Genomic DNA, 26470 nt, shown 5'->3' with positions numbered 1-26470 from the left:
GATCGTCGTACATAAATGGGAGCATTCATTTTATTGAAGTTTTCGGCATAAGCAAATTGAACCAAACAAATTCATATCATCAACAGCCATCATCAGTTCTAATCTCTAGATGCGGGAGGTCAATATTAATTTGGTGTTAAGGAATAACAAAATCAGAGAGGGAAATATTAGTTTGGTTTTAGAAATACGAAATAAAGAAAGAATGAAAGAAAAAGATAGAAAATAAGAAAGAAAGAAAAAAAGAAAATAGATATAAAGACAGACAGATAGTTATGAGATAGATAGATAGATAGATAGATAGATAGACGTGAGATAGATAGAAAGATAGATAGATAGATATGAGATAGATAGATAGATAATAGATAGAAGATAATAGATAGATAGATAGATAGATAGATAGATAGATAGATAGATAGATAATAGATAGATAGATAATAGATAGAAGATAATAGATAGATAATAGATAATAGATAGATAGATAGATAGATAATAGATAGATAGATAGATAGATAGATAGATAGATAGATAGATAGATAGAAAGATAGATAGATAGATAGATAGATAGATAATAGATAGATAGATAGATAGATAGATAGATAATAGATAGATAGATAGAAAGATAGATACGGGAGGTCAATATTAATTTGGTGTTAAGGTGTACACAATCAGAGAGGGAAATATTAGTTTGGTGTAAGATCCTCACCTGCTTTGCACTCCAGGGGAACCAAGAGGGGTCCTCGTGGAGTTGCGGGACAGGTTATGCGTGTCTCTGATGCACCAGCGCTGACCCCTTTGCGAACCAGTGCGGGGATGCGTTCGCGTGGACATCGGAGGGGAGGACCGTCGGAGTCCCGGGGACAGAGTGGCCAGGCGAGTGACAAGACGCCGCGGCCAGGGTTGTCTCCGGTGTCTCCTGCGACTTCCGTTTCCGCATCTGGGTCCACGCGCTTGCATACTCGCGCTGAGTCAATCATGCGTCCGTGCGTACGCACGAGGGCAGGTTCGCAAAGGGATACACGGTCGCGAGTACGCGCTTCTTATGCGCTTCGTCGACCAGTGGCGCATAATATACTGACTCACAAGAGCAAAGTGGATTAGGGAGCCAGCCATGGGTTAATCAACTTGTGATTGCCTTAGGCCATGTACTCAGGTGCAGGGCAATTTGTTCACCTATGGTAGTGGACACTTGGCACCCTGGGATTGGTCAGCAGGCATTTAAAAGGAGGTCTCTCAGGGTGATCAGTGCCCACTGATATTTTCCCTCAACCAGTTATAGGTCACAACTGCTAGTGACTAAAGACTGCCAGGAACTTTGTCCTTTGCAGCGGACCCAAGATCTGGAGTGACTCAACTGCCAAGTGCACAGCATCATTCAGCACTGGTTGGGACTATTCCTGGAATCTCCTTGCCTGGTTTTTGTTATTATTCCTTGTTACCAGCAAGTGTCCTGGACGTTTATGTTTCTGGTGAATAAACACCTTTTTGCTTTCATCACTGGTCTGTTTGTTGGTGCCTTGCATTACATTTGGTTTTAGAAAAAAGAAAGAAAGAAAGAAAGAACGATGATAGATATAAATACAGACAGCCAGATAGATAGATAGATACTAAAGATAGATAGTTATGATATAGATAGATAGTTATGATATAGATAGATAGATAGATAGATAGATAGATAGATGATAGATAGATAGATAGATAGATAGATAGATAAGACTGGAAAATTTTGTACATTAGTAAAATTTAGCCCCCATTCCCACCTTCCTGTTATATTCCTGACATAATTTTTATATAGAAAAAAATAAATAAAAGAAAAATGCTTTTCACCTTTCTGACTTTTCCCAACTTCAATGTCACAATAAGTTGTATTTATGACAGGAGACATAAATACGCTGATAAATCCCCTCCCCATAACAGCTATAATTCATCTCCTTCCTTTTACATGGTACATGATAAACCTGTCTGTCTGCATTCACCACCATAGGGAGCTCAGTGCTTAGCAATTTATGCAGTTTCCACTGTAATTAATGGAGGCTGTAAAAATCTCTTTCACTGATCTCCCCCTTGTGGCAGCTGCTGAAAATAGCTGTTGTTTTATGATGGGAACATAAAAAGGAGTTCAGCGCTTGCTCCCCCTTCCCCCATAGCAGTCACATGGCCTGTCTCCATCTAATATATAAAGCTGAGTGTATGTATGTATGTGTGTATATGTATGTCCGCTAAAGGAATCCGCACCGTCGCATTTACAGTCACGAGATTTGGCACACAGGTACATCAAGTGTCCGGAAAGGTTTCAGACCGGGTCTCAGCTCTTTAGGACGTACCGTCCCTGATATATTCCCCAAAAATGCAAATATGGCACATCACATGACCTACATTAGCCAATAGAAGCCTGCAGGTCTTTCTCTTCGTATCCCAACTGCCATACAAACGGTCACATGTCCCTTATCAGCCAATAGAAGCTCACAGGTCCTTAGTCTCCACATACACACAGTTTTACACCAGGTTTCCATAACAACCCAGCCTATTTTCTTCACTCCTGTAGGTCAGCTTTAAAGGGGCAGGGCGCTGTGGATGACACTGTTAAGGGAGAGGAGTGCTGTGGAGGTCACAGTTCAGGGGGCAGGTAGGGTGGCCATTCTGGCCACCCTCAAAAGATGGACTTAAAAACCCCGACCCCAGGTCCTGCTAAGCCACACCCTGATCTGGTTAGGCCACACCCCCTCCGCAGCCGGATTGAAAAAATGAAGGTAAAAATCAACTTCTCTCAGCTGCAGGGGTGGGAGGGAGGGTGACTTTCTCCCTGCAGCTCACACTCAGACAGCACAGTGCTGCTGTCTGAGAGTGATCTGTTCAAAAGGACATCCCTGTGTCCTTCCAGGCCCTGCGCCAGATGGAGGACAGGGAGTCTGAAAGTCGGACTGTCCAACCTAAAACTGGACCTCTGGCCACTCTAGGGGCAGGCTGCTGTGGAGTTCACAGTTAAGGGGACGGTCCTCTATGGAGGTCAGTGTTAAGGGGGAGATTGCTGTAGAGGCCACTGTTAAGGGGGTGGGGTGTTGTGAAAGTCACATTTTAAGGGAATGGAGCTCCCGGAGGTTACTGTTAAAGGGGTATGTAATTGTGGGAATCAATGTTAACAAGACAGGGTACCGTGGAGGTCACTAATAAAGGGGAGGCCGCTGTGGAGGTCACTGTTAAAGGGGAGGGTGCTATGGATGTTACTGTTAAGGGGGCAGGCCACTGTGGAGGTCACTGTTAAAGGCGCAGGTACTGTAGATATCACTGTTATAGTGGATACTGTCAATATCTTTTAACAACACACAAACATTAAATGAAATAGATAAAATATACCCGTGCGAAGCCGGGTCCTTCTGCTAGTGGTAGATAAAATCGAGTGAGCGGACAGCTTGATCAGATTTCTAAGAACATTCTAAGAAGCTCTGGATTTTTCTATCCTTCTCTAAAACAAGAGGATATTATAGAATACAATAACATGCTCTATATGCTTTCCTTGGTTCTCTACAGTATATTCTGAAGTTTGCCCCTTCTCCTCCTTGACATTATATTTTCACTTCAATTATTAAGTTAAAGTACGGCTTTAACCCTTTCCACCTTGTTCGCTCATAAACCTATTACCTTGTAAAACAGAACAAGAAAACAGGTGTCTGTATTGATCTTTCTTGTAGAAAACCACATACTGGAGGACGTCAACAAGTGTGTAATTTCTCTACAAGAGGGGGATGTGGACACGTTGGATAGAACTGCGGGGGCTATTCGAGGCCGTGCCGCCAGAGTGATCCATATCATTAATGCCGAGATGGAGAACTATGAAGCAGGAGTCTACACAGAGAAAGTTCTAGAAGCTACAAAGTTACTTTCGGAAACTGGTAAGTAGATGAAGTTAGATATGAATTTTCTCACCACTTCTGTCCATTATTACATTTATATGTTTTTATTGCCAAAATATTTTTTTCCTGTGAACGGGAGCTTTACTATATGAATACAAACTCGAGTCCGAATATTAAATATAGTAGAAGAAAAAGATATTCATGGACTTGTGTCCTTCCTTATGATGTACAGCTACTGAAAATCTCCTGCCTTAAAGGGAATGCACCATCAAAAAATTACCTGTTGTTTAAATCAAGTTTTTGTGTTGAACATTTTTGAAGAAATTTTGGTGGTTATTTTCAATTTTCCATGCCACAATCTACATTTTAAAAGAGTCCTCATATTCTGCTGTTTTTGCACTAGTCCTAATAATAAGCACCACTTCTTGGTCTGTACAGCTCACTTTTTAGCAGTTATCTCATTATCACCACAGGCAAGATCACAGATATCACCTGTATATATATGTATATATATATATATATATATATATATATAAATAACACAGAATCCACCATTCACGGTAGGTGATATTTCATCTTATCTACTCACTACTGACAACTGCACAGGTCATATGCCTAGAAATCTTTCCCGTAGAAGTCAATGAGGTTTCATCCTGTCCACTGTGTCTATAGCCTATGGTGACTGCTGGAAAGCATATCTCTAAATGCTGTTAAGCACAGCTCAGACAAGATGGCCGCCCTCTAGACATATTCAGGAAACAGAATAAAAACTATCTATAATCAGAAGATAAAAAAAAAATATTATAAAAAAGGATAGGTGCCGATATCTCATTTTACCTGGCAGAAAACAATTATAGACAACACATTCCCTTTAAAATATGTGTGAGGTCACATGAACATTAAAGGGGCTGTCTCATTTTGGACATCTCGCCATTCATTTCAATAAGACTTCTGAAAATAGCTGAGCGCGTTGCTTGGCTATTTTCAGCACTCCCATAGGAATGAATGGAGGGCAGTCGCGCATGTGCAGTGCGCCCTCCATCACTTTGTGCGCTCCTTCTAAGGAAAGGTGTTAATCCCAGAGGTGGGACCCCTAAGATGGGACAACCCCTTTGAAGGGGTTATTTCGTTATAACTATTTTATACTTTATTCAGAAGTTCCATTGCAAAGCATGCTGCATTGAGGTCTCTGATCTCGAAATAGGCTTGAAGACAAGATACAGCCAATAGTGCAACCCTTTATTGACCGATTACAGTCATGCCCCCATTTATTGTAAGCAGTCTTCTATATCTCTGTTACTAGGGGTGGATTTTCACTGACAACAAGCAGTGGACTGTAAATTACATGATTTTACAGATTTTTTCACATAGATTCAGGCAGTTACACCATTCTCTATTAAATTAAATTAAATTGTATGAAAGTACAGGGACTCTTTAAGATATGTCTTTTTGTGCCAAAAATACGCTAAAATGTTGGCACAAAGTAACTCAAAGCAATAGGTGATGGAAATGTAGACAAAAGTGTCTAAGGATGGACCAAATTTATCATCCAGCATCCTTTTCTGGCATATCTTTAGATTGACCATCTAAATTGACACTGTCTAAATTAGAGGATTAGTAATCTGTCTCAGTCATCCCTTCTTTGTCATAAATTCACTGTTATTTTATCAAAGGCAAAAATTTAAAATAAAATCCAAAATCTTTGCAATATTTGAAAACCATAGGAATCAAGACATACACTCAACTTCTCTTCCCCCATGATTAATTTTTATTTTATTTTTTGTTTTCACTTGAAATATTATCCTGTGACCATCATTAAAGTTATTATCTGCTAACAAAGAGAGTGGCTAATTGCAAAAGTAGTTGCCCGAGGACTCTTTTCTTCTCTCAGACCTTTAAGAAATAATTGTAGTAACTTTCAGTACAAATATTAATTGCATATATTTTAATCATGTTGATGTCTGTTTCCCTGAGATATACACAACCTGTCCCAAAAAAAAGTCACCACCTGGATTTAACTAAGCAAATAGTTATGAGCCTCCTATTGGATAATTACTGCATGGGCGATTATCTTTCAGCTGGCAATATGTTATTTAACCCCAACTGGTGCAATGAGTTGCTTCTCATTTCTTAAATAGTGATGAGCGGCAGGTCCCATATTCGAATTTGCGATATTTCGTGAATATTTGTCACATATTCGCGAATATTCGTATTCGAGATTATTTCGCGATTGCGAAAAATCTTCAATGTAAAAATCTCGTAATGCGAAGTGGGTCAAAAACTAATATATAACACTATAGAATATAGTGCTACATATTCGTTTTTTAGAATATTCGTCATTTTTTTCCGTCTGAAGTGAACAGTCATTGTCCCACAAGCAATTTAAGCAGGGAGGAATCATGACTTCAGATGGAAAAAAAAAGATTTTTTGAATCTAGTGCTATATATTAGTTTTTAGAATATTCGTCATTTTTTCAATCTGAAAACATGATTCCTCCCTGCTTAAGTTACTTGTGGGCCAATGACTCATTGGCCCACAAGCAAGAAGCAGGGAGGAATCATGTTTTCAGATGTAAAAAAATGACGAATATTCGATATAGGGAAAATACAGTATAGCACTATATTTGAAATATTCGCAAATTCTCGAATTTGCGATATTCGAGATAAATATTCATAATTTGAATATTCGCGCTCAACACTATTCTTAAATAACCATGTCGAAAGACACATCTCGTGGTGGTGGCAAAGATGTTAGTCTGTTTGAGAAATATTTTTGGTGGCGACTTTTTTTGGGATGGGCAATGTACATAAACCTATCCTTGATAAATAACATATAAGACTAAATTAAAGGAGCTTTCCTAACTGGGCAGTCTTTTTGGAATGATAACCATAGATCTGATGGTTGAAACCTCCGATGATTGAATGATAAATGTATTATGATGTTCAAATGAATGTTTGACCACAGTGGTAAAGTGGGAGATGGCTTTTTGTAAGGGTGTTCTTCCATGGCTAATAAAAGAGGTTTCTGGGCAAAGAACCTTCTCTGATCATATTTATAGTCATGGTCAATAGACCAGATGGACAGGGCTCATCATTTGAGTCAACCCCTTTTCAGTAGAGATTTCTAAGTTAAAGGGGTTGTCCCACAAAAAAATATTCTTTAGTTTTCAAACCAGCACCTGGAACTGAATACTTTTGCAATTGCATGGAGTTACAAATGTAGTACAGCAACTGAGCTATTCAATAAAATATTTCTATATAGTGCCACCTGCTGTTTTTTTATTTATTATTTCTCTATCCAACTCACTCAGGTGGACTCACATGCTCAGTTCCATCATTTCTGAGCTGTGATAGTAGGAGAGCTACAGCAAAAAGTATACTCCCCCTTGAGCTTTCACAGAAGAGCAATCCACCTAAGCTGCAGTAGAAAGCACACTCTCTGTAAGCTTCAGAAGACAAGACACACCTCCATCAATTATTTATTACTGGACATCTGTTAATTTGCTATTTGCTTTGATTTAAACAAAAAAAAAGTTGTGTTCAAAGAGGACATACAGTTGCAATAAAAAGTATGTGAACCCTTTGGAATTATATGGATTCAGCACAAATTGGTCATAAAATGTGATCTGATCTTCATCTAAGTCACAACAATAGACAATCACAGTCTGCTTAAACTAATAACACACAAATAATTAAATGTTACCATGTTTTTATTGAACACCATGTAAACATTCACAGTGCAGGTGGAAAAAGTATGTGAACCCCTAGACTAATAACATATCCAAGAGCTACTTGGAGTGAGGTGTCAGCCAACTAGAGTCCAATCAATGAGATGAGATTGGAGGTGTTGGTTACAGCTGCCCTGCCCTATAAAAAACACACACCAGTTCTGGGTTTGCTTTTCACAAGAAGCATTGCCTGATGTGAATGATACCTCGCACAAAAGAGCTCTCAGAATACCTACGATTAAGAATTGTTGACTTGCATAAAGCTGAAAAGGGTTATAAAAGTATCTCCAAAAGCCTTGCTGTTCATCAGTCCACGGTAAGACAAATTGTCTATAAATGGATTATGTTCAGCACTGCTGCTACTCTCCCTAGGAGTGGCCGTCCTGTAAAGATGACTGCAAGAGCACAGTGCAGACTGCTCAACGAGGTGAAGAAGAATCCTAGAGTGTCTGCTAAAGACTTACAAAAGTGTCTGGCATATGCTAACATCCTTGTTAGTGAATCTACGATACGTAAAACACTAAACAAGAATGTATTCATGGGAGGATACCACAGAGGAAGCCACTGCTGTCCAAAAAAAACATTGCTGCACGTTTACAGTTTGTACAAGAGCACGTGGATGTTCCACAGCAGTACTGGCAAAATATTCAGTGGACAGATAAAACCAAAGTTGAGTTGTTTGGAAGAAACACACAACACTATGTGTGGAGAAAAAGAGGCACAGCACACCAACATCAAAACCTCATCCCAACTGTGAAGTATGGTGGTGGGGGCATCATGGTTTGGGGCTGCTTTGCTGCGTGAGGGCCTGGACGGATTGCTATTATCGAAAGAAAAATGAATTCCCAAGTTTATCAAGACATTTTGCAGGAGAACTTAAAGCCATCTGTCCACCAGCTGAAGCTCAACAGAAGATGGGTGTTGCAACAGGACAATGACCCAAAGCAATGACCCAAGTGAATCAACAACAGAATGGCTTAAACAGAAGAAAATACGCCTTCTGGAGTGGCCCAGTCAGAGTCCTGACCTCAACCCGATTGAGATGCTGTGGCATGACCTCAAGAAAGTGATTCACACCAGACATCCCAAGAATATTGCTGAACTGAAACAGTTCTGTAAAGAGGAATGGTCAAGAATTACTCCTGACCGTTGTGCACGTCTGATCTGCAACTACAGGAAATGTTTGGTTGAAGTTATTGCTGCCAAAAGAAGGTTCAACCAGTTATTAAATCCAAGGGTTCACATACTTTTTCCACCTGCACTGTGAATGTTTACATGGTGTGTTCAATAAAAACATGGTAACATTTAATTATTTGTGTGTTAATAGTTTAAGCAGACTGTGATTGTCTATTGTTGTGACTTAGATGAAGATCAGATCACATCTTATGACCAATTTATGCAGAAATCCATATCATTCCAAAGGGTTCACATATTTTTTCTTGCAACTGTATATTTAAAATTGTCTGAGGTTACAGCTGACCTTCCACTTACTTACCTAATGAAGAAAATATCACTTACAAACACTTACATTAGGCAGAGTGGACAGTAGAGAGTCATTGCAAAGAGTGTCAGTCATTATGGAAGACTCAACACGTCCACATATCTCATATATTTGAAAAGGAAACTTCCAAAATGTATCTATGGAGTTGCAGAGATAGCAGTGACAATCAGGTCCTGGTCATCAAGCATTTCATCTTCGAAAACCAAGTGTGATTGACAGCAGGTCTTAACATAGAAAAGAGGCTGTGCAATCGGGACAACCATTGAGCTGGAAATGATAGCATCAATTCAGTAATCAGTTTTTTTAATTATCTATATTCCAAATAATGCTAAGAATAATCTTTTTACCTTCACGTACCTTTTTTCCAAATTACCTACAAAAAAGAAATTAAATGAATATTTTGTCAGGTAACGTAATCATTGACTTAAATCTTTTAGCTGTGTTATGAAAACAGGTCATGAAGTAGAAAGACTCAAGTTTTATGTATGAAACTCAAAAGTCAATTTCTTTTAAAGTCTCCTTTATGTTAATTTCCCCGAGCGATGTTGTTTAGTATAAATTGTTTTTGATGTGTTATAGACAGCGTCCTACTCTCAAAGCTTTACATCACAAAAGGTAAGGTTAATCTTTGTTTTTGATTTAAGCTAAAGTTTTGAAGTTCCTCTTATTCATCAGGCCCTGCTTCAACTTCACATTTTTCCTTTCTTACTTCAGAAATGTTCAAATTGGTATAGAAGGCCATGACATATAGCAGTGTTTATTTAAGTCTCCAGGGCAGGGATGGCCAACCTGAGGCTCTCTAGCTGTTGCAAAACTACAACTCCCATCATGCCCGGACAGTCTACAGCTATCAGCCTACAGCAGGGCATGGTAGGAGTTGTAGTTTTACAACAGCTGGAGAGCCGCGGGTTGGCTGTGCCTGCTCCAGGGTCTTTGGGATGTGAGACAGCTGATCAACTCCACTAAAGTTATGGTGCTTAATATATACTAATGTTTTTCCATTGTCTTTATTTTTTTTTCAGTTATGCCTCGTTTTGCTGAACAAGTGGAAGTTGCAATTGAAGCTTTGAGCACAAATATCCCCCAAACATTTGAAGAGAATGAGTTCATTGATGCATCTCGACTAGTATACGATGGTGTGAGGGACATCAGGAAAGCTGTACTCATGATAAGGGTAAGAATGATTTTTTTTTAAAGGGGTTGTCCGCTTTTTATATTGATGACCTATCCTCAGGATAGGTCATAAAAATCAGATCCATGGGGGGCCAACTCCCAGCACTCTCTTTGATTAGTTGTTTGAAGACAAAGCAGCGCTCATACAAGCGCTGCCTTCTCTTTAATGTCACAACCACAAGGGTGAACAGGTGTGATTACAACTAAGCCGTCCCATTCACTTCTATGAGACTGGTCCATCCTGTTCACATAGAAAGCAAAGGGGACATAACAGTTATAATTAAACCTGCTCACTGCTGCAATTGTGACGGTGAGCAGGTAAACAGTGAAGAGAAGGCAGCACTTGTACGAGGCTGCGTTCTCTTCAAACAACTGATCGGCTGGGGTTCTGGGAGTCAGCCCCTGGCCGATCTGATATTGATGACCTGTTCTGAGGATCGTTCATCAATATAAAAAAAGCGGACAACCCCTTTAACATCATTACAAGCTGGTGAAGCACAAGTTCAAAGACTTGAAGTCTCTCTCAAGCTCATCATCTTGATTTTCTTTACATATTTTCTCTATGGAAAGGGAAACTTTGCCAAAAGGCCACCACATTAAGAAGACTACCATCCATTTTAATCTAGGTGAGACTTTTCAGTGCCAAATATTCAATTTTGATTGGAATATCTGTCATTAAAATTCTAGCTTACATTAGAATGGATGGTGGTCTTCTCAAAGTAGTGCTAATATATAGGCACCTACCATCTCTAGAAAAACGATTTTATTGTAATTTTGGATAGAGGTGCTACTGTTCAATATACGGTAAAAACTCCATGCTTGTTCATTTTGTTTCACAGTGAGTCAAATGTTGAGAACCTCAGGGGGTCCATTAGTTCCTTGGTAACCTAGTACTTTGGTTTCCTAGCTTGGACTTCTACTGTTGAACCATGTTATTAATTTATATTATATATATTGGGTTTCATGCTTAGGTAGTTCATACATTGTAATAATTTTAAGTAAGTAAGCTTAGAATGCTTAGCATCCACATTCCATTTTTTTCCTTTTCTTAAAGACTCCTGAAGAATTAGAAGATGATTCTGACTTTGAACAGGAAGATTATGATGTCAGAAGCCGAACAAGTGTGCAGACAGAAGATGACCAGTTGATTGCTGGACAAAGTGCAAGGGTATGTTCTTAATGAATACTAGATGTTTTGTATTGGATTCTATATATTTGTGATGAATCCACCTACAAAATGTAATTTGTGATTTAAATTATGGGTTTTATGGTAGTGTTGGTTTTAGACGTTGTTGAGTAATAGTAGTGCATCCGATGTTAGTCATCAACAGAGACAGGAAAAAATAGTAAATTATACTTTTTATTGGGTAACTGAATGGATTAAGGGGTGCATTCGAAGGGTCTTTTTTCTTAGACCATCATCAATCAGATGGGAGAAGTCAAGGCAATTCCCTCTGTAGAATTAAGGAGTTGTGGCGAGAGACAAAAATGGGGAGAGGCGCTCATAGGGTGGTGGGTATCGATAATACGGTTTAAATAAATGGATGGAGTATGCTCACCTTTTGGTGTTGTGCGTGTGTGCGCACAACATCCGTAGGGGCAGGTCCACAGAGAGAGGGGGGGGTCGGTGCCGCCAGTACCCGTTCGGTCCCTTTGGATGGAGTTGCCAAAAACTCCTAGGAACTGTGGAGGAAGTAGTGGGTGGTTTGTGTGCTGGCACACGGTAGGGTACTTCTTTGGCGCACAAAAGACGACCTCAATTGGGGAACGTTTGGTTTAATAGCTGTTTATTGTGCAGTAGACAATGCGTTTCGGAGTTTATAACTCCTTTCTCAAGTCTTAGGGGCGTCGGCGCCCTGCACAGCAAGCAAGCACCAGAAGAGGCTCCCAGCCTTCTGGCCACTCTTGCTGCCGACGCCCCTAAGACTTGAGAAAGGAGTTATAAACTCCGAAACGCGTTGTCTACTGCACAATAAACAGCTATTAAACCAAACGTTCCCCAATTGAGGTCGTCTTTTGTGCGCCAAAGAAGTACCCTACCGTGTGCCAGCACACAAACCACCCACTACTTCCTCTGTAGAATTAAAGGAAATCTGTCAGCTCCAAAACACCCTGCAAACTAGCACAAGCGGTGTATAGTGAAAGTGATGCTGAGTCCGATTATGTCATTTATACTTTTATACTCACTTGCATTTCAATGCTGGTGTCCCACAAACTTGTAGTAAATTGCATTGAGAAGACTCCTTCTTGAGTCCTCTCCATTGTTTTAAGTCCCCTTAATGTGCTTTACTGCTGGCTTGCAGGAGCACAGCATTGAAAGTATGAAGATAAAAAAAATACAAATAAATTGGACTCAGCGTCATTAACAGTATACACCACTTACTCTAGTTTGGGGGGTGTTAAGGAGCTGACAGATTCCCTTTAAATACTGGTCATTCAAGCATTGCCATACCGGGCCACACATAAAAGGAGTTTGCAAGCATTAAGAAAGTCTGCCATGCTATGACAGCAGTGGCTTTTCTCATCAGGTGTAGTGTAAATATGAACTTTTATTCTGCCAGATTTTGCTCTTGCAAGTGCCTAGGAGTCAAAGCTTCAAGTCTTCTCTGCTCTCTGATGTCAGCAGCTACACAGTCCCTCCCCTCTGATCTGAGTGATAGTTGTAGCATCTAACAAGGCCACCAGTACATTTGTCACTCCAAGCAGAAGGTAAGAGGTGTGATGCAAATCAATACAGAGGGCACTTCACAATAAAACTTGTAAGAGAAGAACCTGGCTTCATAAATGTTCATATTCACACTACTCCTGGTTGGTAAAAAAAGCTCCACAAAAGGAATGTTTGTGCAGCTTCCCAAGCCCCTACCCAATGCTATCAGCAGTAAACAATGCTAATAGACTCCCTTTACAGCTGGGACATCCTCTACATTGTGTACATGCCCTTAAAGGGTATATATACAGGACAATCCTGATGGAGCAACCCTTTAAGGATTTAAACATATATATGGTTTAGCATAAAAACTAAGGCCTCTTTCATATTACTTTTTTTTTAAACAGGAATCAGTTTGCATATTTCTTTTTAATAAATAAAAACTAATTGTTTAAACATTTTTATTTTGAAACAAGCCAAGTGATCCATGATTGGTAAAATTTTTGGACAAGGGGCGTGTCAATAGGAGGACAGTCATGTTTCTTAATTTTTTTTTTTTTTTTTTACAAATCAGTTAAACTGATTGAAAAAATGAGAACTATTTTATGCAATAAGTGTAACCGATCTTCCTATTACTCTCAATAGATTTTATTTGCCTGATTGCTTTTGTAAGTGCTGCATCATCTTTTTTGGCTGGATGAAAAAGCACAGACATCTGCATATTCCAAACTAGTTAAAAAAAATGACAGGAATGCAGAATAGACAAAACAGATGTAAGTTAAGTATCTTTTTTTTTTTTTTTCTTCTGTCAAATATGTATACAAGAAATTCACAAATTGATTTTTTGGAATCACAATTTGACCAGAATTTTTAAATAAAAAATTGTTCAGGAAAATTTTTGAGAGAGTGATGGAGCTTGCTCACCTCTAGTATTTATAACTACCCCATTTCCGCTTTATAAGAAGCACCTGAGGGTAAGAGGAGGAAAATAAGAAAAAACTATTTTTCATCAGACCTCATATCAGATCCTCAGATCAGACCCCCATAAATATCAGGACATCGGATCAGACCCCCATATCAGGACATCACATCAGACCCACATATCAGCCGTCCATGTCAGACCCCATCAGACCTATCAGACCTTCATTTCAGACCCCCATCAGACCTCAGATCAGCACTCAATGTGAGACCCCCATCAGACCTCAGATCAGCCCTTTATTTCAGACCAGACCTCAAATCAGCCCTCATTGTCAGAACCCCCATCACACCTTATATCAGACCTTTATTTCAGACCCCCATCAGACCTCAGGTGAGCCCTCAATGTGAGACCCCCATCAGATCTCAGATCAGCCCTCAATGTGAGACCCACATCAGAACTCAGATAAGTCCTTTATTTCAGACCAGATCTCAAATCAGCCCTCATTGTCAGAACCCCATCAGACCTTATATCAGCCCTTTATTTCAGACCCCCATCAGACCTCAGATGAGCCCTCAATGTGAGACCCCCATCAGACTTCAGATCAGCCCTCATTGTCAGACCCCCCCATCAGACCTCAGATTAGCCCTCATTGTCAGACCAACAATAAGAGTTCCTTGCCATAACCCCATCAGACCTCAGATCAGCCCTCATTGTCAGACCCCCCCAATCAGAGTTCCTTGCCAGAACCCCCATCAGATCTCACATCAGAATAAAATAAAAAACTTCTCTTACCTCTCCTGCGCGGCGGGTCCTCTCCATCTCTTGCAGCAGTCGTTCTCCTATGTCTTCTCCGGCCGTGCTGCACTGTGACCTGACTGAGTGCAGTGTCAGGTCATAGCACGTGCACTACGTCCTGACGCTGTACGGGGTCAGGACAGTGCAGCGCCGACCCCAGGAATGAAGACCGGGAGTGTGAATATTAGAAGCGCTTGCAGTGCTTCACTCCTTACTCCCGGCACCTAAAGAATACTAGTGAGCACTTCCATGATGGAAGGGCTCACTAGTATTTGCTTTATAAGACGCACAGCCATTTTCCCCCCACTTTTGAGGGGGAAAGAGTGCGCCTTATAAAGTGAAAAATACGGTATATAACAGTTCCACAAACTTTCTACGCAATTAGTAGATTCTAACAATTTCACAGTACAGCAGAAATGGTTAGAGATGTTCACACTTAATAGACAGGTGATGAAAGTAATGCAATGATGTAGCAATAGGGGGGAGAGAATTTTGTCGTCCAAATGTCGTGAAAAAACAGAAGTCTCATCAGCAGTTAGAGTATTGAGCTTACAAGACATGAAACAATGGCTATTATCACTGTCTGACCATCACACATCTCAGTAGAAATAATAATCAAGGGGCTGTGAAGTGGGGAGTTGAAGTTGCCATTCGGTCTACTATCTCAAGATTCTGAAAGAAGGACAACCCAAGGGTCCATGTTTTAATGAATTTACTATGATTCCTGAGGTCAAATGAGCAGATTTTCTCAAATCTTGCTATCTGGGCTACTTTCCTTACCCAGTGGGATTGTCAAGGAGTATCAGTTTTACGCCAGTACAATGGAATCATAGCCTTAGCTGCCAGGACCAACTGAAGCCAGAGAGGTTTATTACATGAGTTTGAATTGGGTCGGTGGATGAAAGTCAGAAAGACTAAGTGGGGATTTATTAGTGTTAAGCGAAGCAAAGTATTCAAAGCAGAATTCAGTCCAAAGTTTAGGAAAACTTTGATACGCAAGAAATCCCAATGTACTTGCGTGTCGTGGTAATGAATCAGGTTTTTCTAACATGGCGGCTGCACGTGTTACAAAGTGACACTAAGTGTAGAGTAGACAAGTCAGAGAATGCAAGATCACCCATAATGCCATGCAGCCAGCCAATCCGCAGATAGTCATCCGTTGTGATGTCAAAGCCATATAAAGCCCTCATCCCGCACAGTCTCTACCATTGTCCTGTGAGCTGAGTATAGGGAGAGATGTGGCAGGTGCTAGGGACAGTGTTGCTGAAAATGATTACCAGAAGAATTGAATACCAATAAGATGGAAGCCTTTATTATTCCAGTGCCAGTGTGCCAACCAATACCATCCAGTCTGCACCCCTTAGGGGGTCCAGGCTTTAAAGATGACCATCCTTATCTTTTACTAGCTGTTTTCCTAGAAAAGTCCGCAAGATGCAGAGAGAGAGAGGAGGAGCTGGATGTTCCTGATGACATATTCTCATCGATATTAGATGATGGGGAAGGAGAGCGCTGGGGTTGGAGAAGTGGGCATGCCATAGCTGATTAATATTCAGTGTTTACGGTCAAATTACCTGCAGGAGATCTCAGACAAAAACAGCAATAATCTGCATATTGTCCCCCCAGCTAACCAGCCAATCCCCATACCAGCAACAGCCTAGGCTACCAGCGCCGTACATGTACGGCACTGGTGCGATGTGTAAACATGATGCCCGCTCGCACTTGCAGCGGGCCTCATGGTCGGATGATGAAACAGCAGAGACCTAATGCCGATCGCGGTAATTAAATGCTTTAGATGCCGTGATCAAGTGAGATCACTGCACTAAATGCTCAAAAATCCGAAAGCTCGTGCTTCCAGGCTTCCTACCTATGCCCCGTGTGTCCAATCCAGGCATAGGAAGTTGCGCTGAATACTGTAAACCTTACTGAGTAGGCTAACAGTATTCAAACTGCAATTCTTATTTTGGCCACCAGATGGCAGGCCAGGATAAGAAATGAGCAAAAGTGAGCAAAATAAGCTAATAATAAATTCCTGATAAACCAAAATTAAAAATTAAAAAAAAAATTATAAGCCCATATATGAGGCACATAACGATCACGAAAAATAAAAGTAAAAAAAAATCTTTAAAAAAATCTATAAAGTTTAAATCACCCCCTTTCCGTATAATTAAAAATAAATACCTAAATAACAATAAATATAAACATCATGGGTATCACTGCGACCGAAAATGCCCATACTATTGAAAAATAAAAAAATAAATCCAATACGGCGAATGGCGTAATGGAAAAAAGGGTCAAAATGGCTGATTTGCCATTTTTTCATTGCTTCTCATACCCAAAAAAATGTAATAAAATGCTATTAAAAAGTCATGCATACTCCAAAATGGAATCAATTAAAAGTACAGATTGTTCCGCAAAAAATGAGTCCCTAAACAGCTCAGTAGACATAAGTATAAAAAAGTTATATGGTCAGAATATGGTGATATAAATTTTTTTTTTCTCTCAAAGTTTATAATTTATTTTTACACTTTTTAGACATAAAGAACCTATACATATGGGGTATCATTGTAATCGTACTGACCCATAGAATAAAGGGCATGGGTCAGTTTTGCCGTAAACAAAATGCCGTGGGAACAAAACCCATAAAACGGTGAAGGGATTGCTTTTTTTTTTCAATTCTACCCCATTTGGAATTTTTTTATCGCTTCCCGCAACATTTTATGCCATAATTATTGGTGGCATTAAAAAATACAACTTATCCTGCAAAACATTAGCCCTCATACAGCTATGTGAACGGAAAAATAAAAAAGTTATGGCTCATGGAAAATATGGAAGAAAAATGAAAACGCAAAAATGAAAAAACCGAGGGTAGCCAAAGGGTTAAAGGTGCTGCGTGGCTATTAAAAATGAAGACCAATTAGACAGTCCGGTCTTCATTATTAAATGTAAGGCAGCTGTCGTGTGGTTCTTCACTGTAGCATGGCCGCAACATGCCCACAGCACGGCTACTCCGTGAGGCTGTACCCTAAGTCAGAGTGGTCTGGGTATACCTGATTTATGGTGATTTTTGATAAATTTATTAATATTGAATCAAATTTCTTAGGGAACTTCGGCAAAGCTGCCAAATCGAATTTTTAAAAATTGGGCTCATCTCTAGGATTTATAGGTGATGCACCGGGACATATGTAATTTATGATTATACTGACCTTTAAACAGATTGTTTTTATGGCATTGTAGTCCCACCATATATGATAGTAGTAGATTGTATGCTTGGAGAACTTCCAACCACAATCCAGAATAGTGTTACTGTACAGTATGTGTGTAAGAGCATCAGAGTTTTGTGCCACCCACTTACAAGTTTATAACTAGTTTCTTGTAAGTTTAGACATCTGAGGGGGCCACAACAATATCTATAGAGTAATGTAGGCTCAGATGGATCACAATGTTCATCCAGTTCTTTCTCCCAATCATTAGAATACGTAAAGGTGTCATCAGGATTTAATCTTTAGGATCAAATCTTTACATATCATCAAAACAGAGGATATAATTTGTTCAAACCAGGTCAAAGGTCTACTTATCGAGCCTTGTTTATTAAGTCCTTAAAGTTGGTATATAATTTTATGATTTTCCTAAAATATGACGTAAAGTCATGATTTTATGAAAGACACGGAGGCGAGTATTGCTTAACCCTTTCTTTACTGACACACAACAGCAGCAAAGAATCCATAACAAAATCAACCAATGGGCACACAGCCCTGCCCCTTAGTCCCAGTATAAAGGGACCACCCCTTCAGTCTGTCTTCCTCTTTCTTTGTCTCAACAAGTCCACCAACGGAATAACTGGAACAACCGGAACCAGGAAACTCCAACGAAGCGATCACCACGTCCTCAAACTACTAAGTTGGAGGCACGGCGTCAACAGAATCCGTAGGAGACACTCACAGTAGTCCAACAGCAGCGCTGGGGTCAACCTTAAAAGAAAATAAATAATAATAATAATAGCAAGAACGTCAAAGACGCGTATATCATACATACATCTGGAACACCATATGCGGTAACAAGCACCAATAAATTAACATCAGTCAATTATAAATAAATAACTTGAAACAACAAAATAACATCATAAACATATCACAGAAAACCCAAGGGAGGGATAAATAATGGGCGGGGCAATACTCGCCTCCGTGTCTTTCATAAAATCATGACTTTACGTCATATTTTAGGAAAATCATACAATTTTATTTCAAGACACGGAGGCTCCTATTGCTAGTTTAAAGTCTGTCTACAATAGAAGCGAACAGATGCGGATCCAGTCGAAAGTAAAATTCCCTAAAGGTGGAGACACGGGACCAATCCGCCAACCTCATGACGTCCTCCAGACGTGCCCCAGACAGAGCTAAAGAAGTTGCAAAAGCACTACGAACGGAATGCGCCGTAAAAATGGAAGTGTCAATACCAGACAGAGACAAGATCCATTTCACCCAACGTGAGAGAGTTACTGCGGCCACCGGAGCAAATGGTCTACGGAAAGAAATAAACAATTGAGAAGCAGAAGAGGACCGTAAGGACCGAGTCCTAGACTCGTACTCCCTTAGACAAGCGACCGGGCAGAGCGCCGTCGAAGAAGGAAAAACAGGGTAAGATACCGATGTGATATTAGTTTTGGTACGTCGAGAGATGTTAAATGTAACGCCCTCCGGGGTGAAAGACCGGGCGTCATGATCCAAAGCCCGAACATCGGAAACCCTCTTGCAAGAGATAAGGCAAAAAAGGGTGACCAACTTGGCCGAAAGTTGGCGAAGGGATAAGTCCTCATTGGCGTGCCAGGTGGAAAGAAAAGACAAAACGGAGGAAACGTCCCAAGAACTAGAAAAACGAGGCCTGGGAGGCCGCGCAAACCGGGAGCCCTTGAGCAACCGGCACACCAAAGGATGACGTCCAGCAGGACAACCATCGAATCCCTTATGTCCGGAGGAAATAGTTGACCGAAACACATTTATAGTACGATAGGCTTTCCCGTCTTCAAAAAGGGAACTGAGAAATTGAATCAACTCACCTACAGCCGCCGTAGAGGGATCCAGGTTCCGAAGGAGGCACCAACCAGCCCAAGATCTCCAAGCTGCCCTATAGGCTCTTCTGGTACCCGGGGCCCACGCACTTTCCAATAGGAAAATAGCCGTCTCCGAAAGTCCCTCGGTCTGCCATGACAACCCGACACTCTGCACGCCAGTAGACGAAGGGATCCGTCCGACACCAGAGGATGAGGATGGTTCAGAGGATCCAGAAGCAGTGACGTCCGGAGAGGAAGTAGAAGGGGAATCTCCACCAGAAGCTCCAAGAGTTGAGGGAACCACGACTGAGTGCCCCAAAAAGGAAGTACTAACACCAGCTCCGAGGCTTGCAGGCGTATCTTGGCCAAAATCCGCGGGATCAGCGAGAACGGTGGAAAAGCATACATCACGCCCTCCGACCATTGTTGAAGAAGGGCATCCACCGCCTCCGCGGCCGGGTCTGGTCTCCAACTGAAGTATCTGGGAAGTTGGGCGTTCCAGCGTGAAGCAAAGAGGTCGATCGAAAACGGCCCCAACGAGATTTGATGACAGAAAAAACCTGCACGTCTAACCTCCAGTTGCTGGCATCTGAGATGTAGCGTGAGTTCCAATCAGCCAGTGTGTTGTGTAATCCCGGTAGGTATTCCGCCACCACCGATACGTTTTGGGCCAGGCAATAATCCCAAAAGTCTTTGGCCAGATGTGTCAACATCGATGACCGGGTACCCCCCATGGAATTGATGTAACGGACAGCCGAGATGTTGTCCATCCGAAGGCGAATACATGACCTGGCCCTCCCGCAGGTGAAGCTGCGTATGGCAAAGGAACCCGCCAGAAGTTCAAGGGCATTGATGTGTAAGTGCGACTCTCCCGTGGCCCAAGGGCCTCCCGTGGAGACCCCCTCGCAATGGGCGCCCCAACCGTGAAGGCTGGCGTCCGATTCTATAACTACATCTGGGTGCGGGCCAAACAGAGCCCTGCCATTCCAGGCAGAGAGATTGGCAATCCACCATTCCAATTCGTCCCTCGTCTCCGGATCCAAAGAGATCAGATCCGCATAAGAAGCACCGGCCTGCAGGTGCGCTATTTTGAGACGCTGGAGGGCCCGATAATGAAGGGGAGCCGGAAAGATGGCCTGAATGGACGATGATAAGAGACCTATCACCCTGGCTAAATAACGTAGGGAAACCTGCGGAAGAGACAGGGTGCGACGTAACTCCTTGCGGATCGACCGTACCTTCGAAGGAGGAAGACTCAGAGTCAAAGAGAGGGAGTCCACTTGGAAACCGAGAAACTCCATGGACTGAGCAGGAACCAGACAAGACTTCTCCCGGTTGATTATGAAACCCAGGGCGGATAGAAGGTGTATCGACAACTGAAGGTGGGACAGGAGAGAGGTCTGGTCCGCAGCCATAATCAGAATGTCGTCCAGATATATTATGAGTCTCACCCCCCGACAGCGGAGCCACGCCACAACCGGACGCAACAGTTTGGTGAAGCACCAGGGGGCGGACGAAAGTCCGAAGGGGAGACATGTGAATCGCCATATCGACCCCTGCCAATGGAAACGAAGAAGGTCCCTGGAGGGGAGCGCTATTGGAACCGTCAAGTAAGCATCCTTGAGGTCTAACTTGGCCATCCAGTCTCCGGGCAAGAGCATGTCCCTCAGGAGGTGGATGCCCTCCATTTTGAAATGCCTGTATCTGACGAATGCATTTAGGGCCTTGAGATTGATGACGGGACGGAATTGGCCTCCTTTCTTTTCCACCAGGAAAATACTGCTGATCACCCCGTCGTGATCGAGAGGGGCCGGTTCCACCGCCCCCTTGAGATAAAGGGCTCGTAATTCCACGTCCACGAGGTTTCGTGATACCTGAGAACGGTACTTGGAAGGAAGTGGGGCTGGAACCACGGGGGGAGTGACCAGTTCTATGTGGAAGCCCTGAACCGTGGACAGCACCCAGGGGTCGTTGGTAATGAACGCCCAAACATGCATAAAATGTTGGAGTCTGCCCCCTACATAACATTCCGAAAAAGGGAGAAGAGGAGGTAGACTTACCAAATGGGCGTCTGAGGTTTGGATTTCCTCTGTAAGGTCTTCCCCGTCCATGAGCACCGCGGGAAGGGAAGAAGGACGGTTGGTGTCTATGGTCCTGGATAGGCGGGCGGTAGGAGGTGAAGGAGCCTCGACCCGAACCTCAGGTCTGGAAGGAGGAACGGCCGGACAGACGGCCCCTAGTACTGCCGGCCCTGGTGGAAACCCTACCACTAAATACTCTACACATTGATGTTTGGGCTTTATCAAGGGCGGTAAAGGTCCCCACGAACTTCCCCAGTTCCTTAATGAAGTGATCCCCAAAGAGGAAACCTTGGGCCTCTTTACCTGATTCTGATAGAGCCATATTAGTCAGCTTCGGCTCGATTTTTAAGAGAATGGCCTTGCACCTCTCAATACTTAGGGAGGTGTTTGCATTTCCTGCCATGCAAATGGCTCTTTGGGCCCAACCACGGAGTTCCTCCGGGTCGACCAGCTGACCTTCCGACTTGGCGGACTCTGCCAAATCAAAGATTTTTGTCAGGGGCCCCATAATATCCAATAACTTGTCCTGACAAGCTTTGAGAGCCGAGTCTAGGCCTCTCTTGGGGCTAAATCCTGTTTTCGACAGGAATTGGACCATCTTTGGGTCTACAACCGGGGTTTCGCATACCTTATTAGGTATAATTGCGAGATCTCGGGCGCCCCAAGCCAGCGGCAAGAAGGTAAGTGTACCGCCAGTAAACACAGAGACGGATAGGAAAAACTACTTACTAGAAGCGGCGCACAAAGGGGGGAATGAGGGGAAAAGAGGACCAGAGAGTTGTCCCCAGATAACTGGGAAATAGTACAGAGAAAACGGGTAATGCGCACTAGCTATAATCCAACCTCAAACCCCTGGAACAAAAACTAACAATATATAAATATACAGGTCACAATACCACCAGCTCCTGCAAGCAGGAGGGTGGAATACTTAACTTGTGTGCAGCAGCAAAGAAAGAGGAAGACAGACTGAAGGGGTGGTCCCTTTATACTGGGACTAAGGGGCAGGGCTGTGTGCCCATTGGTTGATTTTGTTATGGATTCTTTGCTGCTGTTGTGTGTCAGTAAAGAAAGGGTTAAGCAATAGGAGCCTCCGTGTCTTGAAATAAAATTGAGATTTTCAGAGTGTTTAATACTGATGACTTCAGATTAGGTCATCAATATCAGATAGGCGGGTGCAAGACACCCGTGGCCTTCATTGATCAGTTTTTAGAAGAGGCCGCAGTGCTCAATTGAGTGCCGTGGCCTCTTCAAACGTCTGATTGAAGTCAAACCCTCCACGGATCAGATACTGAGGATAGATCATCAATAATATAAACCTAGATAACCCTTTTTACTTTAACTTGGGGATGGAAATGGAGCATCTATTTGAATATCTCTTACATATCTCATATTTGAAAGGGATTGGAGAGGAAGCCACCGGCATCAGTTTTTTCTATGGAAGCAGATATATAAGTTAATTGATTGTGATCAATTATTTGAGTAAAAGTAACATTATGAATTTAATCTACAGTGGGGGACAACATAAAAAATGTAAAGAATTCTAATGAATCAGAACTTTTATAGATATATTTTAGCAATTTGACACAAAAAGATATTTTGGTAATTTTAGGTCAGACCAGGCTTATGATATAGTCAGAAATAGTGAGGGCTCTTCCACACAGTCAGCGTTTAGTCAGTGATTTCCATCAGTGGTTTAAAACCAGGAATGGAGCCTACACAGAAATAAGGTATAATGGAAAGATTTGCACCAATTGGTCCATATGTGGTTAAATTGCTGTGGCCTTATTAGTTTTAATTAGCAAAAATACCCCTTTCAAAAATGAAGGGTTAAGGGCATCTATATTCCGACTAATCATCCTAAAAAGGACAGCCCCACATAGGAACCTACTAAAGATTTCCCTAATCTGTCTGATTTTCACAAAAAGCAAATATAAAAAAAGTATCATATACCTGCTGCATTCAAAAAATACATCACAATTTAAAGAGCCTCTGTCAGTAGGATCAATTCTATTAAACCAGGTATACTACCTGTTAGAGTTGATCCTGATGACTGTAGTGTTATCTGTCTTGTGAATATCAGCTGCAGTGTTCCAAAAAAAGGGCTTTTATTCTTTAGACAAATGAGGGCTTCTGTACATCGAGGGGCTAGAACCAGCACTAGAAAGCCGAGGTTCACCTAGGGGCAAGGACCTGCTCCTTGGTGCACTGAAGCCCTGATTTGCATAAAGAAAAAAAACTTTTTTTTTCTAAGGAACACTGCAACCAATTTTTGAAAGACAGGTATAATTTATTCTGCAAAGTCAACCCTACCAAGCATTCTGGTTTTATAGGATTGATCCTGATGACAAGTACTATTTAAAGGGGTTATCCGGGTTCAGAGTTGAACCTGAACATATCCCCATCTTCCTACCTCTGGCCCCTCTGATATAAGCTTCAGAGCATTTCATGCTCTGATGCTCCCTTGTCCTGCTCTGTAACATGCAGGGCAAGGGCTTTTTAGTTTATATCAGGACACTGCTTCCCGGTGATGTCATCAGCTCTTATGAACAGGATTTAGTGCTGCCCTAGCCATTTTACAGGCTAGGGCAGTGCTGAAGCCCTCCCAATAGTGCCAGTGACATCACCAGGCTCACTGCTGGGTGGAAGACTCTGCATAGCAGTATCTATGGAGAGCCCGGTACATCACCGGATCTCCAGAAAATGCCTTTTCCCTGCACGAGTCAAAGGAGAGCATAGGAGCATGAGGCTGCCTGGGTGAAAATGGGGATATGTCTGGGTTCAGCTCTGAACCCGAACAACTCCTTTAATCCTGATCTTTATCACGTTCACTGGTCGATATCAGGATTGGTTCATGCTGTATTTTTTTGTGTTTAGCAGGTTATATGATACCAGATTACGTATTTGTCTTTCGTGAAAATAGGTGTTTGTTACAATGTTTCTATGCAGGGCCATCCTTCTGATTACTCTCTGTAACGGAACGCCTAGCACCCCGACCGGGTATCTCCATTGATAGGTGCTCCTAGTGCTTCCAGAGGACTCCAAGCACTCCACTTGACACCATCAGCACTGCAGACCCCACGAACCGCCAAAGCTTGGTGGAGGTCTCGCCGTCTCCTACCCACCCTGGACCTACGCCAAGGCTCCAGGCTCCAGTGGGTGAACCTCTCCTAAATGCAGGGACAGGAACCAGGAACAAGCTCTTACAAGAGCTTATACTCAGGGGAGTATTATGATATAGCAATCCCCAAGAGTGTAGTTATCCCATTCCCCAAACATGAGCCAAAACTTCATGAAGGTATAAAAACAGGAACTCTCTTTATTTGAACACACAAGCATTGATTTATACACATCCTCCAACAAGGTTACTACCCACAGTGTTTTGTAAAAACAGCCAATCACATGCATTTACAGTATTCAAACCTTCCCAGCAATTGTACACAAAATCCCCTTCCCTCTGTCTGTAACGCAATCAACAAAATACAATGAGCATTGTCTGAGACGCAATTAACTAACACACTGGCATTGTCTGAGACGCAATCAACAAAATACAATTACCAAACGTAATGGGCTAACTTAATCACTCACAGACAGAAAACACACATTTTCCTCCAAAACACAGAAAACACCCCAAAACCCCACATATCCCCATAATGTATACATCCATGGATAGCTCTGATCTGGGTGAACAACATATCCAAAAATCACCCAGATCCGAGCAGGGGTTCCCAAATTCCATGGAAGTCACATTTGGCCGGCCGCAAGCATGGCTTTCCTGCCCAAAACAGTGCCACAGATTTAAGCTGTGCGGCCAGTCTGTCTTCTCCTTCAAAGATAGTATGGGCCATAATCCTGGGGCAAGAGGCTAGTAGCCAGGCCCCTCCAAAACCCAGTGGCGAGTTTGGTTTCGCCACACTCTCCTTTTACAAGGTTAGCACTCTAGGGACACACCACAGTGAGGTACTATTTTAACCCTGTTGTCTTCACCTCTGTGTCTCTCGACCAAAGGTGAAGGTATTGTTATTCTCATTGTATTGTTTTTAGATTCTTACTTTAGCTAGTAGCCTTAGGAAACTAAATTGGTGTTCACCTGTTTAATTTTTCATGATCCTAGGACTCATCAATATATATGTCCGGCCAGAAAATCTTTTGGATGTTTTTAGATTTTATGAGCTAAAAAGTTATGTATTATGTTATGTTGCTAATCAGTGGCAGCATTTCTTTTATGATGAATAAGTCCTTATCGGACCTCGGTAATTGTACTCGGTGTACTTTCAGCATATAAAACCATCAAACAAATGAAGGTCTTTTATATTTAAAGTGTAACCCTCATTTTTATTTTATTTGCTAGTTTATTAGAGCTAGGCATGTATACCTGAGTTAGTCTGTCAATGATTGTGAAAAGATCTCTAATTATCTTATAATAACAGCTTTGATTAATGTCCCCTGTCCCTTTGCACTGGACAGTTGCTATGGCTTGTCTGTCTCTGGCTAAGAAGACAGGAAGACGGAGGGACGCCCTTCACACTGCATGCCTGTATTAGGCTTCATAGTGAGGAGGCGTGTCTCTCATTAATCCAATCTGATTGGCTGGCAATGAGCTGCTGGCTACAGTAAGTGTGTATGGGAAATGAGGGAAAGCAGCTTTGGCCTCAGAGAACTGGCAGAGGAGCCATCTTGAGAAGGTCCTTATATTGTAAATGTTTAAACAGCTGTAACTAAGGGAAAAATTCA

At 41.9% G+C, this 26470-nt stretch overlaps 1 protein-coding gene across 6 annotated transcripts in view; it reads left to right on the top strand.

Annotated features, from left to right (window-relative positions):
* The window catches only part of CTNNA2 (catenin alpha 2), a 2102590-nt gene that overhangs the window by 1832118 nt on the left and 244002 nt on the right, over positions 1 to 26470 (top strand). For all 6 annotated transcript variants that reach the window (XM_040419295.1, XM_040419296.1, XM_040419294.1 and 3 more), the window contains 3 exons: positions 3687 to 3887; positions 10100 to 10251; positions 11305 to 11418. In XM_040419295.1, the coding sequence (XP_040275229.1) occupies positions 3687 to 3887; positions 10100 to 10251; positions 11305 to 11418 (467 nt within the window). The remainder of the gene's footprint in view (positions 1 to 3686; positions 3888 to 10099; positions 10252 to 11304; positions 11419 to 26470) is intronic.

This window comes from Bufo bufo, chromosome 2 (assembly GCF_905171765.1).
Source record: "Bufo bufo chromosome 2, aBufBuf1.1, whole genome shotgun sequence".
In the NCBI taxonomy this organism is placed as follows: Eukaryota; Metazoa; Chordata; class Amphibia; order Anura; family Bufonidae; genus Bufo; species Bufo bufo.
The sequence above is the reverse complement of the archived record's forward strand: the minus strand, read 5'-3'. Positions and strand labels throughout refer to the sequence as shown.